General features: G+C 38.0%; 1 protein-coding gene across 6 annotated transcripts in view; it reads left to right on the top strand.

The window, feature by feature from the left end:
• Ghr (growth hormone receptor) overlaps positions 1-16,681 on the top strand; it is a 275,056-nt gene extending 258,375 nt beyond the window's left edge. For 5 of the 6 annotated variants that reach the window (XM_021182903.3, XM_085831502.1, XM_029469880.2 and 2 more), the window contains exons 7-11: positions 713-891; positions 6,189-6,357; positions 8,425-8,515; positions 13,345-13,414; positions 13,715-16,681. In XM_021182903.3, the coding sequence (XP_021038562.1) occupies positions 713-891; positions 6,189-6,357; positions 8,425-8,515; positions 13,345-13,414; positions 13,715-14,692 (1,487 nt within the window). In that variant the 3' untranslated portion in view covers positions 14,693-16,681. Of the gene's footprint in view, positions 1-712; positions 892-6,188; positions 6,358-6,622; positions 6,793-8,424; positions 8,516-13,344; positions 13,415-13,714 lie in introns of those variants that run through there. The other variant, XM_021182901.3, reaches the window with a different exon arrangement.
• The last annotated feature ends 2,284 nt before the right edge of the window (positions 16,682-18,965 follow it).

The following is an 18,965-nucleotide window of genomic DNA, read 5'->3' on the forward strand; positions in this document are numbered from 1 at the left end:
AGAAATAAATTAAGTTTTAATTCTGTACCTTCAAGTAGTTTCAAAAGGCTTGGTAATAAGCCCTATCTAGCAACACTTTGCTTGAGACATGGCAAAATTTAGATATAAATCATAGCTTTGGGATCTATACTTGATTTTATCATCTTTCATGAAACTCTAGTCTTTATGGCCCTCATAAGAATACAGAGATATAACTAAGAATATGATAGAGGATTACTAGCAGAAACTGAGCAAAATGCAATTTCGAATTGCTCATTTGACAGCTAAGTAGAGAAAATAAGCACTAAATTCTCTGCTTCCTGTAACAGGCCATATTTAAAAAGTGAATTCTTTCTGACTTCTTTGGTTTTTGATATTTTGTTTTTGTTTGTTTGTTTGTGTGTGTGTGTGTGTGTGTGTGTGCCAAAATCCTAAAATATAAATGCTATCAGAGCTAAAAATAAATACAGAGCACAACAACTCTTTCAATGAATTTCAGATTTGAAACTAAAAGGGAACTAGAGGAGATTTTATAAGTATTTTTTTAAATGAAACATCATTCTTACATTTAAAAATGTTGCTCTGTTTAAAGTAGAGTTCAAGCGATGTGGATTGTTGGAAGAATTAGGAGTGTGGTTGGAATGAATGAAGCGATTTGGTCTCTGAAAGAAGCAAACTATCACTATCAGGAGTGTTTCTCTGGAGTCTAATCAATTCTACATTGAATTCACAGTGCAACCTGATCCACCCATTGGCCTCAACTGGACTTTACTAAACATTAGTTTGACTGGGATTCGTGGAGATATCCAAGTGAGTTGGCAACCACCACCCAATGCAGATGTTCTGAAGGGATGGATAATTCTGGAGTATGAAATTCAGTACAAAGAAGTAAATGAATCAAAATGGAAAGTGGTAAGAGTCACTCCATTCTATACATTGACTTTTCTTCTTTATAATTCAATAATCACTTTCTTATTTGCAATAACACTTTCTTTTCACCTAGGACTATATGTCCAAGTTATGTGCCCTATAACTTGTTATTAGAGGAAGAATGATATAATCTCAATACCTTAAAAGTCTCTAAGACAACAAATGCTGATGTGAATCTTCCATGTAGATATATGGAAGAGTATTGGGAGGAGAAAACCATTTCCCGAGTTATCTTTGGTGTTCAGTTTAACCATGGAACAAGGTCACAGACTCACTACTTTGCTATCTTTAGAGATGTGGTTGAACTTAACTAGGATCATGATCAAGGTCAAGAGTAGGTTATGGCCAAATGTTATTCCATGACTTTAATGGCTGCTACTCATAAGACCTATATTAGAATTTGTTCTTGGGTCTCTCCAGTCGAGAGGCACAAAGAAGGAATTTACTCAATAGAGGTTTCATAAAGATGTTCTTTTGCATACCTCAGAGAAAATCAAGCTGAGAGGTCACTTCATAAGGGAGAAGAGAGCAAATTGGCCCGCAAACCTCTCACTTCCCTGCCAAGCACTTGGGGACTCGGCACTGAGATAAATTCTACATGGCACACAACAAGAAGGGAAACAGAATTACTATGCCATTCCAAATATAACTAATTCTAAATCAGTCTAACCACAGCCATAGCCCTGGCCAAGCCAAGCAGCATGAGGTTGTACCCAGCACCCTGGCAGGGTCTACTCCCCAAATTTTGAGACATGAGGCCCTGTCTATTCAGTGTAGCACCAAAAACGAGGCCAATTTTGTCATTAGCAGAGAATACAACTTGGGGTGCCTCCAACAGCTACTTCTTCTGTTCAAAGTTCTGTTTTCTAAATCATTCTAATTTAGATATCTGGTTTATGACTTGGTACCAAAAGGGGGCTGGTTGGATGTTAATTCAAACAAGGCTTTCTAAACCCGAGTCATAATCAAACACTTATTTGCCAACCATGTATAGGAACAACTAGTTTGCACAAGGTACCAAGGGCACCTGAGGTAGCAGTTTTGAAAATGAGAAACATGTACCTCTGAGGACTCTTGAGACCATCTCAAGGGAGCATATGAGGTCAACACTAATTTCACACTAATAACATGTTTGTGCCCTAGTTCAAAAACAGTGGTAAGAAAACTACTGCCTCGTGGCGTGAATCAAGTCAGCAATCCCATTGTTTACAGTTACAATGTGAAACTCACATTAAAGGCTGGGGCTGTTTCCTAGGAGCCTCTGCTTAAATCTCAGCCTTGGAGTGTATTGCTGTCCCAGCTTCTGTGGCACATGGAGAGTACACACTGTACTCATCTACATTCCAAGGTAATGAAGGATTAAAACACTTAAATGCTTCAGCAACCAGACCAGCCGCTCTTTTGTATGAAGCACAAATTTTATACGAAGGACAAAACACATACTAGTAGATAATCACTTATATTTGAATTGACAAAGATTTCTCAAGGAAACATTTGTTCTTCCAGTGAACATCTGACAATGTTTACACCAGGGATGTTAACCTCCAGGCAAAATAGAGTTTTTAACAATGTATATCTACAACCATGATTTGCCTTCCAACGTATTAAGACTTACCCCAAAAGGATTATAGTGATATTAGCAAAAATGGTGGTTTTATGTTAGATAATTAAATCTGTGAAGATTTCTGATGCTTACATCTCAGTAAACTAGATTAATTTTTTAAAATAGCCTGAAAGTACTTACACTAATCATATAATCATATATTATGTAAAATTATCATTAATTATCATGTTAATGATATTTTGAAATATTTATATGTGGTAAGATGGTTCAGCAGAGCTATGAATGGATATATTTTTCACAGATGTTTTTGAACTGACAGTTTCAAATCTGCTCTCTTGTATATTCCAAAATATCCCATTTTTTTTACCCATTTGTTCATCAAAGGGCACAAGTTGATCCATATTTTGGCTACAGTTATCATGATCAGGTAAATGTATCTTTAACATATTAATCTTATTTCCTTGGGATATAAATTATTAATAAAAAATCACTGGACCATATGGTAACTTTAGTTTTCATTATTGAGTAACCTCTATACTCTTTTCAATAGTTACTGTGCCAATTTTCATTTCTATAAGTAAGTTAGAAAAGCCATCAACAATCTCACCCTGCTGTGAATTCTTCAAGATACTGGTCAGGAAACATAGGTCCACTGATTGTACTATGAATACTACAGGAATTACTACCTACTTTCTAGTTAGTTTTAAAGCCTTCCACACAAGATGGAACCCATACCTGACATCATTAACTGGGCCAAAACAACATGACTGGCTAGGTTATAAGCCCTAGAGGAGAACCCAATGGATAGACATAGTAGTTAATTGCCTCCCCCAAATTGTTAACACTCTACTCATAGATTAATACAGCTCCTGACCCTCATTGGAGAACCTTCTCTTTTCAACGAGAGTAGTTAATACAGAGAACCTCATTCAGTCAGTATGCAGAGCACTCAACATTGACGGGAATATCCATATCCTACCCACTCCTCCCAAGATTCAAAGGTTATTGAGGAAGAAATATTAGAAGTGTCTAAAGGCCTCAATGGCTACAGAGAAACTATTTACTGGTCACAGACATGCAGTTACACACACACAGTTGCTGGAACTGCATGAGTAGAAGGTTTACCCAAGATCATGGCAGCCAAAATCCCAGCATGTTTCTGGGAGAGCCTTAGGACGCTCCTCCACTGCCTGAGAAGCTCTTGACATTGTCAAGATAGCTACTGGGAAACTGGGAGAGACTGGATTTCTTCAGAGATGTGAGACCTGAGAGGCATTCCATGCTCCAGCAGGTGGCCCCACACCTATGCACATAAAAGCAGTAAACACTGAGTATTTTAAAAGAGAGAGAGAGAGAGAGAGAGAAAGAGAGCGAAAGCAAGAATTTGTGTGCCTACTCTAAGTTGGGGAAGAAAAGTACTGGATAATTAAGGAAAGAATAGGAGGTGGGAGGTGGATTTCATCAAAACATTATAGAGAATTTATGAATACTAAATATAATTTTCTCATTTTACATTAGTTGGCCATTAAAAGCCAAAGTTCACAATTAAATAAAATATTTTAAAAACATCTTTTCTGTCAATGCTTTTCAGTCTGTTTCTAGTTTCACCTGTCTCTGCTCTGACATTCGCCACCCCTCCCTTGCTTCAGTCTCCTTTGAGATCTGTTTCGACTTTTAAAACATCTTTTCTGTCAATGCTTTTCAGTCTGTTTCTAGTTTCACCTGTCTCTGCTCTGACATTCGCCACCCCTCCCTTGCTTCAGTCTCCTTTGAGATCTGTTTCGACTGTTAGTAGTCCCTAGAGGTATAGTGATCGGTCCTTGTCTGGTGCAATTAAAGGTTCCCTCAGAAAACTGAAAGATAGTAGAGAAAGACAGAGATGGGAGGGCTCATAGGTTGACTTCAGGGGCTCCCTATGGATTATGTACAATTGTTAGTGAAATCTTTCACTAATGCCGATGACAGTGGCTGAGAAACCAAGTCTTGCTCCAGGCGTGAAACCCAAGCTTTAAAAATGACTCAATAGAAAACAAGAAAGTGTAAAATTCAGAGTCCTAGTCTAAAGAAAACATTTTAAACATACAAATCCTGGATATATTCAGAGGCTCCTGTCAGGAGGCACACCCCTGTCACATGTGAATAGCGGGGGTTGGGGGGAAATACTTTGTGCATAGAAACCAACTGGAGTGAGAAACAATTTTGTTTCAGATGTTGAGGTCCAGCTCCTAATAAAACAAATCATGGGGTTTTATCTATGTGAAAATCTATGCTGCTGAAAAGGTGAGGATTCCACTGTGTTTTTATTAACAGGAACTAGGAGTCCTACGCATAGCATATAAAGAACAGATTGCACACCACGAGCATTGAGTGTTTGACACAGAGCAGGGACTTTCAATGTCCCTAATGCTGCACAGCTCCTCATGTTGTGCTGGCCCCCAAAGATAGAATTATTTCGTTGCTATTCCATTACTGTAATGTTGCTACTGTTTTGACTGTAATGTAAATATCACTAACTTACTGGAAAGGACTGTGATAATGCAGACCTCGGGTCTGCCTCTCTAATAGCAATATCTTATAAAGCTAATCCTCCTATGCTCACTTCCTCTGTCTGGGGAGAGGGACAATCCTAAGTTTCAAATCTGTGAAACACGGATGTTCAGTGCTCAGGGTCTCTAGTGACTTTCTGTCATGTGCATTTTCTTGGGGAGATGTGACCATCTAGTCCCTCTAGACAGAGTACCAACAACAGATCAACCAAACTGTCCCACCTACTTCTAAGTTACATTACCAGTGAGGTCATCCACTGTCGAAAGGAGAACACATGAGGTTTACTTACAAACACAACTATACTCACAGCGTAGCCCACCACAGCAAGTGGGATGACTCACAAAGGATACCTACCTGTTGCTGCCTACAGAGCTTACAGGAAGCTCAGCTGATCAGACAGCTTCCTCTCCTCGGCAACAGTTCTGTGCTTGACCTTGTGGAAGGCCCTTGTGAGTTTATTCAGGTTTCTGAGCTGTACTGACTTCCGAAGTCTGAAGATTCTTCCAGAAGAGTGTTTCTGTTCTGAGGACATAGCTACCTCATATTTTTCTATGCAGACTCTTGAGCAACAGACTACTCTGAGGCAAGTTTAAGACTTCTGGAGTAAATAAAGTGTGTAGCTGCTTTCAATAAAATTCTTTGGCAGTTCAAGACAACTATGGTATTTTGAGGACTGTTTCAAATTCTGTGATTATTAATAAATGACTACTACCCAGATTTCCCAGGGAATACATATGCTACAGATAAATGATTTGCTTGTGGCCATAATTTGTTTTGGTGTGGAAATATGAGGTTTCCTGTCCCAATATATCGCTCCATACAAAACTATAATGCCCCAGATAAATAGCATACCAATACACTTCTTACAGCTCTGCCATGCCTAATTCTATTACGACTTAATCTTAGTTGACTATTTAAGACCAAATGCAAACATATGGCTGTATTTTTTATACTAAAATAAATTTGAGGATTATTATTTTAACAAAATTATTCTTTACATAATTTGTCTCAGTCCATCTTATTTAATAGCCAATTCCTTCTAGGTAGGTTCAAATATTACTCACTTTCTAGAAATGCAGTTCAAAGAGAAAAGGAAAAACACTTGAAGAATCTATGCATTGAGTTGTTAATGCCTGAGGCAATCTGTTTTTCTATTTTGTTTTGAAAGATGGGCCCTATATGGTTAACATACTGTCCAGTGTACTCATTGAGAATGGATAAAGAACATGAAGTGCGGGTGAGATCCAGACAACGGAGCTTTGAAAAGTACAGCGAGTTCAGCGAAGTTCTCCGTGTAATATTTCCTCAGACGAACATACTGGAAGCATGTGAAGAAGGTAGTGTGTGTGTGTGTGTGTGTGTGTGTGTGTGTGTGTGTGTGTGTGTGCATCTAAATGACAGTTAGCAGGACTTTTGGCAATATATGCTAACATATGCCTCCACTTATTAGTATATTGTCTAGGTCATTATACTGTAGCTTCACATATCAGGGGCAAGACATTGAAGTCACTATCTGGAGAAGATGTATGCAATGAAAAGGAAACAAAAGGAGGGGCTGGAGATATGGCTCAGTGGTTAAGAGCACTTCCTGTTCTTCTACAGGAACCAAGTTCAATTCTCAGCACCCACATCAAGAGATTGACAACCACCTGTATCACCAGCTTCAGAGGATCCGCCATCCCTAGCCTTGCGAGCACCTGCATTCATATGCACATACATGCATATGCATAATTCAAAATAATAAAATAAAATTTTAAAAATTAACAACAGAATTTGTTTCCAAATTATTTGATTTAGGAAAGGTATCAGGGCAGGTGGAAACTCAGAGAGGGTATACGATGGTTGTCCCTGAACAACAGAATTCCTGGGGAGTTGGGTTTTTTTTTTCTTTGTATGTCTCTACATTCCCAATTTTTTCTTCAATGTGGGTGTTTTGAATTTTTATCCAGAAGAAACAAATATATCTAAGGTTTGAAAAAGGAAATGTGATCCTCATGGGATTGGGGAAGTACAGGTGTGATGTTTCCTTAGAGAATGCCTGGTTGGTAGTATAGGAAGTCATGTGTTGCTCACATTCTGGGGACACGGGAAGCACTTGGAACTCCTACACAGGAGAACAACAGAGATGATGCAGGGTTTCTCCGTGTCTGTAATAAAAAGTAATTAGACTCTCTGCCTCTGTGGTAAGAATATTGGAAACTGACCTCAAGGGAACTGGGGGACATTTAGTCCTAAGGAAAAAGGTGGAAGTGTCGCAGACAAAATCTCCCACAGCTCATAAAGTACAGCAGAATCTGAACAGCCTCAGCACAGTGTACATAAACACACAGTATTAAACTATGAAACTGTGCTCTACATGCCTCGGTATAGCACGGTGACTCTGGCCTCAAAACTTTGATATATCCTCAATGTGGAAACTAACAGATATCATTACAGTGTAAAGTATTAGATGGACATCCTTTACTTAGGTTTAACAAACAACAGTTTTTTTCTGGTGCTAAAGCCCTAGTGATATTCCACAGACATTTGGCCATATGAGAAGCTTAGAGGTTTCAGGTTTTTGCAATGTGTTTGAAACTTGCGCTTTTCATTTTGAGTTTTTCTTTTTTATAATAATTTTACTTTTTAAATTATAATATAATTACATTGTCTCCCCTTCAGTTTTCTTCCTTCAACCCCCCCCCCATATATCGTCACAACCATAGGATGGCCATCACCTCACTTTCTCTCAAATTTTTGGCGTCTTATTCTTTAACTGTTTATATATATATATATATATATATATATATATATATATATACACATAACATATATTTATATATATTAAATATGTTATATATGTATATTTACACATATAAAAATATATGTATACACATGTGCTTAGCATGTATATACATATAGGTAGATATATACATATATACATGTATATATATATATGTGTGTGTGTGTGTGTGTGTGTTTACATATATGTATTTAAAAACAGTTAAAGAAAAAGAGGCCAAGAATTTGAGAGAAAGTGAGGAGGTGACCATCATCATATATATGTATATATATATATATATATACAATATATATATACATATACATATACACATGTATATATGTGTGACATACACATGTATGTGTGTATATATATGTATGTGTGTGTATATATATACACACACATACATATAGGGATTTAAGCAGTGGACAAGCATGCTGTATGCTTAGGAAAGAAAAATTCGAAGCCATCCTACTGTGTTTCCATGGTTATAAAGTGAAGTGCTAACTTTGCCATATGAAATGCTAACTTTGCCATATGAATTCAGATTAATGGATATTTTCAAGTGGGGAAGGACAGTGCCTTGTAAACTTTGCTTGGGTTATTCATAGTTCTGTCAGTGAAATATTCTTTCCTGTTTTAGATATCCAGTTTCCATGGTTCTTAATTATTATCTTTGGAATATTTGGAGTAGCAGTGATGCTATTTGTAGTTATATTTTCAAAGCAACAAAGGTAGGTGTGAAGCACTCCCTTTAATATGTTTTTACAAGTTCTCATTTCCATGTGTACTCCCATGTGTTATTTGAAATGTTCTCTTGTACAGCATGAGTGGCTATCTTAATTAACTCAGAAAAATTTTAATTTCTGGTTTTACCTTTACCACATCTGTACTCAGTCTGTTGTCTGTCGTGTTTACCTTTTTTTAAAAAATGGATGATTTAAATCAGGAAGTTTCGGCACATCCTCTCATACTAAGGCATCATTACACTGACATTTTTGTTAGTCTTGTTTGGGTCTATCCTAGCCTCTCTGAGTCTGTGGATTTTAGCATGATTATCCTTTACTTTATATCAATATCCACTCATAAGTGAGTACATACTACCTTTGTCTTTCTTGGTGTGGCTTACCTCACTCCAGATAATGGTTTTCTAGTTCCATCCATTTGCCTGAAATTTTCATGATGTCATTGTTTTTAGCAGCTGAGCAATACTCCATTGTATGAATGTACCACATTTTCTTTATTCATTCTTCTGTGGAAGGAGCCTTCAAAGTGTAAAAAAAAAAATTATATTGTATTCTCTTGGAGTCTAGAGTATTGACTACAGCTATTCAGCCACTGCCATTTGAACGTCTTTGTACCACCTAACCTCTCTGAAAATCTACATCTGTGTGCTCAACGTGATATTCTAAATCACTTTGAACAACAAAATGCCATTATTCCTCTTGGAAAAAACTTAGATTGCAGAAAATGTTTTATGCAGCATGCGGGGGTGGGGGTGGGGGGAGTGGGACATTGCTGTCATTTGCCCTTTGTTTGCACTTAACATAGTTTCAATACCATCTGTGATCATGAGCTTTCTAGGAATACCACTTTCAAGATTCCAGGATTCAGTTGGTCTTTGCACTATAAGCCCTGTGTCCTGGGAAGTTCCTCAGTTCTGGGCCACCAATAATTGGTTGGTCTATCTAAACTTGAAATCAAGCTGTTCAACTGAAGTCGAGAGGCACTCAGTGACTCAAAATGGAATGTAGGAACAAATATATGGTACAGGCCTTTAGTTGTTGTAGTAGTCCAGCATTCTCACACCTCAAAATTAACCATTTTAATAAAAATTTGCAAAAGAAATTCAGGTAATACCAGCATCCTTCAACTGAATGAACTTCATTTTCAGCAGGGTTTCACCGTCAATATCATAATGTAAATGAGGGGGGAAATTCGCTGCATAATTTTATTTTGAACTTAGCTTTTTAGCTACATTCTTGTTTTTTGCAGAATGTATACTACAGTTGAAACAACAGGGATTTCACTTGTTTGAGGAAAGTAAATTTATCTTTAGAATTTTAAGTAAGACATGAGCTTGAATAAGGCCAACCAGAGTCAAATTAATTGATTTGAGTTCATTAGTCTATAGATGCTAGTGAAATTGCAAATTTTATATGGAACTGTAGTAAATAAAATTGCTTTGTACATAAAACCATTCACCTGTAACACCGGTTCATTTCATGTCACAAAGGCCAAGAAAACATATGAGGTCATCTACTAACACATATTAACAATATATGGGACAAAATATCATCCTCTCAATAAGTACCATTTCAAAAAATATATATTGGCCTCTGGTTTGTTTGCCCCGACTGGATAATTTTCAACTTCTGCTCCTCTTGCCTCCACTACCTCAGTTTTATGTGATGCTAAAAATTCTACCGAGGCCCTTTGCTTGTTAGGCAAACACCTTCCCAACTGAGATGAGTCATCCATCGTCCTCTAAATGAAAAGATGTTTTGTTCTCTTATTATTAATTGATCTTGCTTAGGAGACAAATAACTGGTTTCACGGTGATATTTTCATGAATAAGCAACATCCTGCTTTGTTCTTATTCTCTCCGATTTCCCTACTCCACCGTCCTCTTCTTCCATCATCCTCCCGTTTCTGGTTCTCTTTATCTCCCAAGCAGAGCCCTCTTCGGTTTTCTCTCTATATTCCACATTATCTTCCCTGTTCTCTCTCTGCCTTCCTCCAGAGTGCTTCCTCACCTCAACTTTCTACTTTCATTTCCTACATATCTATACCTATATAGAGAAATTTAAATCCCCACTCTGTACCTGAGTGAGACCATGTTGACATTTGTTTTTCTGTGTTCAGTCTCCAATTTCATCCATTTTCCCGCAAACTTGGTTTCATTTCCTCTATGGCAGAATAAATGAATATATGCTCTATGCTTTCTGAACATATATTTTTCTATGAATAATGAGGCTCCAGGTAAACTGTAATGCTCACTCAAAATCAACAGGTTGTGATATTTGTTCAAAATCTTTATTGAATTCACTCTTTCCTGTTTTTTGAAAAAAGAAACAATCTCTTTCATTTTCCTACAGAAACCTGTGTCACTACCAAAATTTGCATGTTATGATAAAAGCATGAAATGATAGACAATAGCACCAACTGGCACAGAACTAAAACATAATTCCAAAATTAAAATATTCCAAAGAAAGCTGTTTTTAGTTTTTTCCATCTTGCTCAAAATCCCAGAGATGTTGAGGGCTCCAGGATAAATATGTCTTTAAGTTTTGTAAAAGAACTTTACTCTGTTATAATCCAAATAATTGAAAGTGAAATCAGGCAAGGTTTGTATTGACATGGCATTTGAATAAAGTAAATTTGGACACAGTTTCAACCCAGGTTATCTTTCCTCTGAGCTTGTTCCCACCATATGACCAACTCAGAGTTATTGATTCATGAAAGAGCTGCATCCCCACACAGCAGAAGTGGAAGATCAAGGGACTGCAGGCCCACACTCTAATTTTGGTTCCTATTTTGGAGTGAGGATTTTGCTCTAAAGAATGAGAATTTGTGGCAATCCTAACTGTGAGATGAGGTGTCTCTCTGACTCTTGCCTGCTCTAAAGACTCTATTCCTCCTATTGGGTTGCCTTGTCTAACCTTGGTAGAAGGCTTTTGCCTTGTCTTATTCTATCTTGTTTTGGAGAACTCTTTTCTAAAGAGGAAACAGAAGGGGAGTTATTTTGGGGGAGAACAGAGGTGGCAGAAGTTAGGAAGAGTGGAAGGAGGGGAAAGCATGGGAGATTATGAGAGAATAATCTATTTTTAATTTGGAAAAATGAGCTTAAATGCTAAAATGTGTACTTAAACTGAGCTGATCCTGGGTTGTGCATGAGCTACAGAGCAGCCCTGCTCTCCCATTTGAGGAGATGCACAGCTTATCATTTGCTATCATCATTGATTGATTGATTTATACTTCTAGCTTGGGCCCTTGGAGTTGGGGGTTTTTGTGGTTTAAGAGTATCACAACTACAGAAAGCCACTAACATGTGTCAAAATAGATCACATTTTTTTCAAAAAGGAGACATACATGTCACAAAATGAAACACTAGCCATTGGGGAATCTTTGTTTCATATAGTTCAAGTTACTTTGTATTTTTATACTTGAAGGATGCATTTATACATCCAGAAGCAAGCAATAGAGTGGCATAACATAGTTCAGACGGCTGGCTTTGGAGCAATCACTCTGGCCTGAAGCCCAGCCCCGCCAAGGGTCTTGTATAGGTGGAGAGCCCAGATAATATCATCTCCCTTTCCTGGTTGTTGTAAGGATTTGATGAAAAGTTTAATGCAAGAGCCGATCATCTTGATCTATAAATAATCATGTGGTGAGGTTTTAGGCTTTAGGGACCATATCTGTATATCAACTGTTCCAATGAAGTATAGAAGCATTCAGACATAATTGTGTTGGGTTTAAGGCATAAACACTGGTTAGCTAGTAACAGAATAGATGGTTTATGTAAATTTATTCAAGAAATGCTTATGGAACAACTTCCATGTGCTAAGTAATATAATTCCAACAAGAGTCTGTAGAATAAACATTGAAATTAACTACAGTCAAAAACAATTATTTCAGGGCTGAGAGCAGTAGTTCAGCAAGTGAGTGTGTATAACCCTCTTGTAGAGGAGTCAAGTTCAATTCCCAGCACCTCCATGGGGTGGCTCCCATCTGCTGTAACCCTAGCTCCAGGGGATCTGACACCATCTTCTGCCCTCCCTAGGCAACCACTCATTCATGGGCTATAATTACAGAAGGACACATAAAGTAAAACTTAAATGATAAATCTTGAGGGGGGTTACATGGAAGAGGCTTTATTTGGAGAGGGCAACTGGGAGGGGCTAGAGGAAAGAAAGGAGATAATTCAATTTCAGTTAAAAATATTAGTAATAGATTTTTTAAAAGAAAAAATAATTTCAATATTTGAAAGAGAAAATGTAAATACATCTTGGTATTATGCATACAAATCTACCCTTATTAGAGATGATTCAGGTTAGTCTGTCCTATTTTAAATAATACAGGCACTATCATGTTGGCTAGAAGTTATCATCAATGCTTTTTGGTTACTATGGACTGTGTAGTGCTTAGCCCAACCCATTTTTTTCAAGTTTTAAAATAATTTTGGTTCCATTTTATTGATTGTCTTGTTTTCTATTTAGTGTCACATGCTTTAAAAGTATCTTATTTGTATCTTATTTATAAGTTACATGAAATCTGGCTTTAGACAGAATTAGACTCCTCCCTGCCAAGTACTAAAATTGAGTGCTCATCAATAGTGTTAAGAAAAAAAAAATGGAGTTAAACCATGACTTAGCTAAATGGTCTTAAATGAAGGCCTTTGGATGATGTTTTTCTCCTGAACTCTCCCTCTCTTTTGAATATTCTGCTTATACAAGATATAAGAATGCCTAGAAGTACTGGCAATATTTCATTCTACCTTTTTGAGATAATTTTTAAGATGTAAAATAAAGATGTAAAAAATAACACTTTATTTGTTTCCAAGGATTAAGATGCTGATTTTACCCCCAGTCCCAGTTCCAAAGATTAAAGGGATTGATCCAGATCTTCTCAAGGTAACTAAGTCTACATTGTGGATCATTCAATTAAGTAGTACTGAAAGAATACTATTTACCCTCTGTTGGGAGGGGTGGTGGTGGGTGTTTGGTTGGTTGGTTAGTTGGGTTTTGTTGTTGACTTTGTTTTTTTTTGGGGGGGGGGGGTTGGAGTGTTTTGATTTTTTGTTTGTTTGGTTAGTTGGTTTGGTTTGGTTTGAAATCACAATGCATCCTATCTATCCTATCATCCTATCTAAAGTTATATAATGGTTTTTTGAGTTGCTTTTCATAGATCTCCACTTTCTCTCTGCCTCCTAGGAAGGGAAGTTGGAGGAGGTGAACACCATCTTAGGCATTCATGATAACTACAAACCCGACTTCTACAATGATGATTCCTGGGTGGAGTTCATTGAGCTAGATCTTGATGATGCAGATGTGGATGAGAAGACTGAAGGGTCCGACACAGACAGACTTCTAAGCGATGACCATGAGAAATCAGCTGGTATCCTTGGAGCAAAAGATGATGATTCTGGGCGTACCAGCTGTTACGACCCTGACATTTTGGATACTGATTTCCATACCAGTGATATGTGTGATGGTACCTTGAAGTTTGCTCAGTCACAGAAGTTAAACACGGAAGCTGATCTCTTGTGCCTTGACCAGAAGAATCTGAAGAACTTGCCTTATGATGCTTCCCTTGGCTCTCTGCATCCCTCCATTACCCAGACAGTAGAAGACAAGCCACAGCCACTTTTGAGCAGTGAAACTGAGTCAACCCACCAACTTGCCTCTACACTGATGAGTAATCCCACATCTCTGGCAAACATTGACTTTTATGCCCAAGTAAGCGACATTACACCAGCAGGTGGTGTAGTCCTTTCCCCAGGCCAAAAGATTAAGGCAGGGATAGCCCAAGGCAATACCCAGCCGGAGGTGGCCACGCTCTGCCAAGAAAATTACAGCATGAACAGTGCCTACTTTTGTGAGTCAGATGCCAAAAAGTGCATCGCTGTGGCCCCTCACATGGAAGCCACATCTTGTATAAAACCAAGCTTTAACCAAGAGGACATTTACATCACCACAGAAAGCCTTACCACTACTGCCCGGATGTCTGAGACAGCAGATACTGCTCCAGATGCTGAGATGTCTGTCCCAGACTACACCACGGTTCACACCGTGCAGTCTCCAAGGGGCCTTATACTCAATGCGACTGCGTTGCCTTTGCCTGACAAAAAGAATTTTCCCTCCTCGTGTGGCTATGTGAGCACAGACCAACTGAACAAAATCATGCAGTAGCCTTTCCTATCTTTAATGGCAAGGAAAAGGCTGGACACGAACGCTTAAACCAAAACTATGTTTTAAATCTGTGTTGGGAGAGCATGAGAGTGGATATGGATTCTAAAATACTTTCTTTGGAAATGTCAAAATATCATAAAGTGGAAAATCAAGAATTCGTAATCAGATAAATGCTCCCATTGTGAATTATAAATATTTTAATGAATTGTCTTTAAGATTGTATAGTGGCAGTGATTGTCTGTACTGTGGGTCTTAATTTTGTGATACTAAGCATTAAATAGCTACATTTTTCATGTATGTAGATCATGCTTTTTGAAAAAGCAAAACAATCAGGTGGCTTTTGCAGTTCAGGAAATTGAATGCAGATTATAGCACAGGCTGATTTTTTTTTCTTTTTTAAATAACTGGGAACTAAAACTCTAGGTGAGAAGGTAAAACTAGTTTGGATATGCAAAACATTTATTTTGACATGAAATTGATAAAGATATTTTTAATAATTTACACTTTAAGCATGAGTACTTTATAATATGCTACACATATGTTGTAGTTCACAGCAATCCATCTAAGGATGTAGCAGCTACAATGTAAAGGGGGTTTAATGTTTTGGTCAATGAACCTAAAGAAAACTAAACAAGTTAGATTTTTACAAAGCCCTTTTATAACTTCCAAAACTTCTTAACTCTAAAAATGTCTAATAACCTGCATTATTAGAACAAACCCATTTTAAATTTGTAAACGAATATTTTTTCATTTTGAAAACTTTATTTTTTTTAATGTTGGATCAACGTATCATACACCAAACAGTAAACAGAAATTATAATAATGGAAGAAGTGCTTTCTTCAACAAATTTCTGTTCAAGCCACACGGCTACATGTAAGAGAAGTAGAAGTGATGTGGTGTGATTGGCTAGGATGCAGAAGAGCTTCAGGAACACAAGAAGTGAGAGCCCGAGGATTGGGAGGAGGGGGGGCTCTCACATCTCCACAGTGCAGTCTGTCAAACCCAGCTTGGTTTTTATAGTAACCTAAGAATTAGTGTGTACAAGGAAAAGTCTCACATGTGTGAAATCCAGTATCCAGATGGGGTAAAGTCAGCAGATAATAGGATAGGAAATTAAAGACCTAGATCTTTGTTTCACAGACAGACACAAACTTTTAATTCAGGGAGAAGGGACAGAATAAATGACTTCCCACTCACAAAGCACAACTCGGAAGTAATTAAACAGGTAACAGAAAGCTCACCATCAAACCTTTGCTAAGATGAATTTTAAGTGGTAAGCAGTATTCCTATGTTTCTTACTTACCTCCCAGGACAACCGATCTCAAATTAGGTAGAAAAACATACAATATAAAAATCGCTTTTTCATTCTGTAATAACATAAACATATTTCTTTGGGTTAGCACCCCCCCAAAAGAATTTATGGGAGAAAGAGGACTCTCAGCTGACTGAAGAATACATCTCATTTAAGTATTTTTTAGATGCCTGAAACTTTACAATTACCTTTAAGTTTTAATGGTATTTACCACTTTGCCAAGACCTTTGTGGGGAAGCAAGCTTAATGTTTAGTGATTTTGAAATCTCTCTCATGCAGGAGAGACAGTGAAAAGCCAGCCTTGAGTGTTTAAGGTTGGTTTGCCTTGTTACTTTGTAATAGATTTTAATAGGTTTTTCTGCTACCTTGCTGCTATGGTTTCTCCAATGGCTACATGATTTAGTTCATATGAAGTATCATCAACTTAGAATCTATTCAGCTTAAAGATGTGTGTTTTGATGAACTATATTACCATTTCACCATAGGCTGACCACGTTTCTATAGCCAAAAATAGCTAAATACCTCAATCAGTCCCAGAATGTCATTTTTTGGTACTTTGCTGGCCACACAAGCCGTTATTCACCGTTTAACTAGTTGTGTTCTGCAGTCTATATTTAACTTTCTTTTATGTCTGTGGATTTTTCCCTTCAAAGTTCAATAAATTTATTTTCTTGGATTTCTGATCCTGTGTTTCTAATAGCCTTGAAGCACAATTACCTAGACAATGTACTGAGACTAACATACTGTAAAGGACTTAGCTGAGTTCATTTAAATACATCAGTGAATAGTGGATTGTGGATCACAAAGCGGCAGAGGGGCAGGGTGTGGTTAAGATAGTCTTTTTCTTTTATGGACTGTGCCTTCTCCTTAGGATAACACTCATGTGGACAGAGACTTACAGATGCTTTGAACACATCCTAAAAGTTAAATGGTGTATCCAAGTTGATGGGGAGTTGTGGGAAATGGAAAGAGGAGCGTTGTCTCTAAACTACATTACTAGCTTGAGTGTGGTATCTGCCATTGGGAAGAGTGGTTCTCCCTGGGCTTATGTACTGACAGAGTTCTTCATTCTGATGACTCGTCATCATAGGAGGCTGATGATGAGTCTCTACACTAGTTGCTTTTCTCATTGCCTGAATAAGCAACTTAGGGACAAGAGGTTTGTCATGGTTCCCAGTTTAGAGGGTGGGAAAGGCAGGGCACCTGGAGTGGCCTGGCTTGTAACACTGGGGACTTGCAACATGACTTGTCCACATCTTGGAGGATAAGGAGACAGAAAGCTCCAGCTAGAACTAAAGGCAAATATGACTTTCAGTTCCTACCCCCAGCTACCTGGCTTTGTCAGTTATATCCCTAGACCCAAAGGTTCCACAACTCCTAAAACAGAACCACGGGCTTGACACCAGGTCTTCAAACACGGGAACCTCTGAAAGATATTTCCTATTCAAGCCATAAGTAAGTTTCTTCCTCCTGGGAGGAAGGTTGGTTAGGCAGGTTGTGTGGCTCAGCTCGAGATGGAGAGGCTTAGATTCTTACTTCAGGTTTCAAGTGGTGAATTACATGCTCTCAGGCATGCATTAAGGCCTAGGAGGTAGAAGGCTGACATTTGAATTACCCAGCCACTGGACAGCTATTTACTGTTTCAGCCAGTTTCCTAAGCTGCCAATACTTGGTGACTACATTCAATTAAAAAAAAAACAAAAAAAAAAAACCAAAAAGCTGGGCAGTAGTTGTGCACACCTTTAATCCCAGCACTTGGGAAGCAGAGGCAGGTGGATTTCTGAGTTCAAGGCCAGCCTAGTCTACAGAGTGAGTTCCAGGACAGCCAGGGCTACAGAGAAACCCTGTCTACTTCAAGCACCTGATATCGATTGCCTACCGGTGCTAGACAAGACCCAATCTTCTGAAGAGGACCTTGTCTATTTCAGAAGATTGGTGACTCGTGATTATGTGTATCTGTCTGTTCTTAAATATTGTGATGGTTCTCTCTACCAAGATGTATACTAAGAGAAAATATTTACATGTTTTTATATAGAAAAAATAGTTTGACAGTAAATTTATTTGAGTAAGAAATCACAATCAAAGCTGGGTGGTGTAGTGGCACACACCTTTAATCCCAGCACACAGGAGACAGAGGCAGGGAGATCTCTGTGAGTTCAAGGTCAGCCTGTTCTACAAGGTGAGTTTCAGGACAGCCAGACCTACATCTCAACAGAAAAAAGAAAACGGGAAAGAAATCACAAGCATAAAAGCTAGAGATGGTTTCAAGCTAAACTCTTGTTTAAAATCCAAGTTCTTACATAATATGTCCTCAGTTGCCTTTGCCAGTTTTATATTTATGAGCTGGGTATAAAGGGCACCATTTACAAATAAGAATTTGACCTTTGATAACATCACTTTCTTTGGAAAACTAATAGGTATATTGTGTTTACCTTGTTATATGGGTAAAACCCCTTATGGTTAAAATGATTCCTCCCAGGTAAGTTGAGTGTGAATGGACTGAAACTATAAAATCTAGAGATACGCTAGACTTTAGACTTGAGTACGACTCTTGTGGGTGAGCACTGACTCTATGGGGATGTTGGAGGTGGTGCTTACAGAATTATAAACAGAGTTATTAACACACTGAAGTAAAAGCTTCTAGGCCAGGGAGAACCCTTCATCACCCCTGACACTTTTCCCCCTGGAAAATAAGCTGTCACTTGGGGAAGGAAGAGAGATTAAAAAATCCCTGCTGAACAGCTGCTAGCTGGACTGTTGCCAAAATTATGACTCTGAAGCAGAAAGCTTGTTGCTACTTTCCTATGTCCCACTGAAAACACTGGGACCTGGTTTGTTTTGTGACCATCTGGCGACTTGTCTGAGCTTAAAGATTTCCCCATAGATGTATTTGAAAACACTTGCCATTTCCTAAGCAATGTTTCTGACTTCCTAGCTCTGTGTTCTTGCTCCTGGCACTT

The sequence above is a fragment of the Mus caroli genome, unplaced genomic scaffold (assembly GCF_978045245.1).
Source record: "Mus caroli unplaced genomic scaffold, Mus_caroli_1 scaffold_16, whole genome shotgun sequence".
Taxonomy (NCBI): Eukaryota; Metazoa; Chordata; class Mammalia; order Rodentia; family Muridae; genus Mus; species Mus caroli.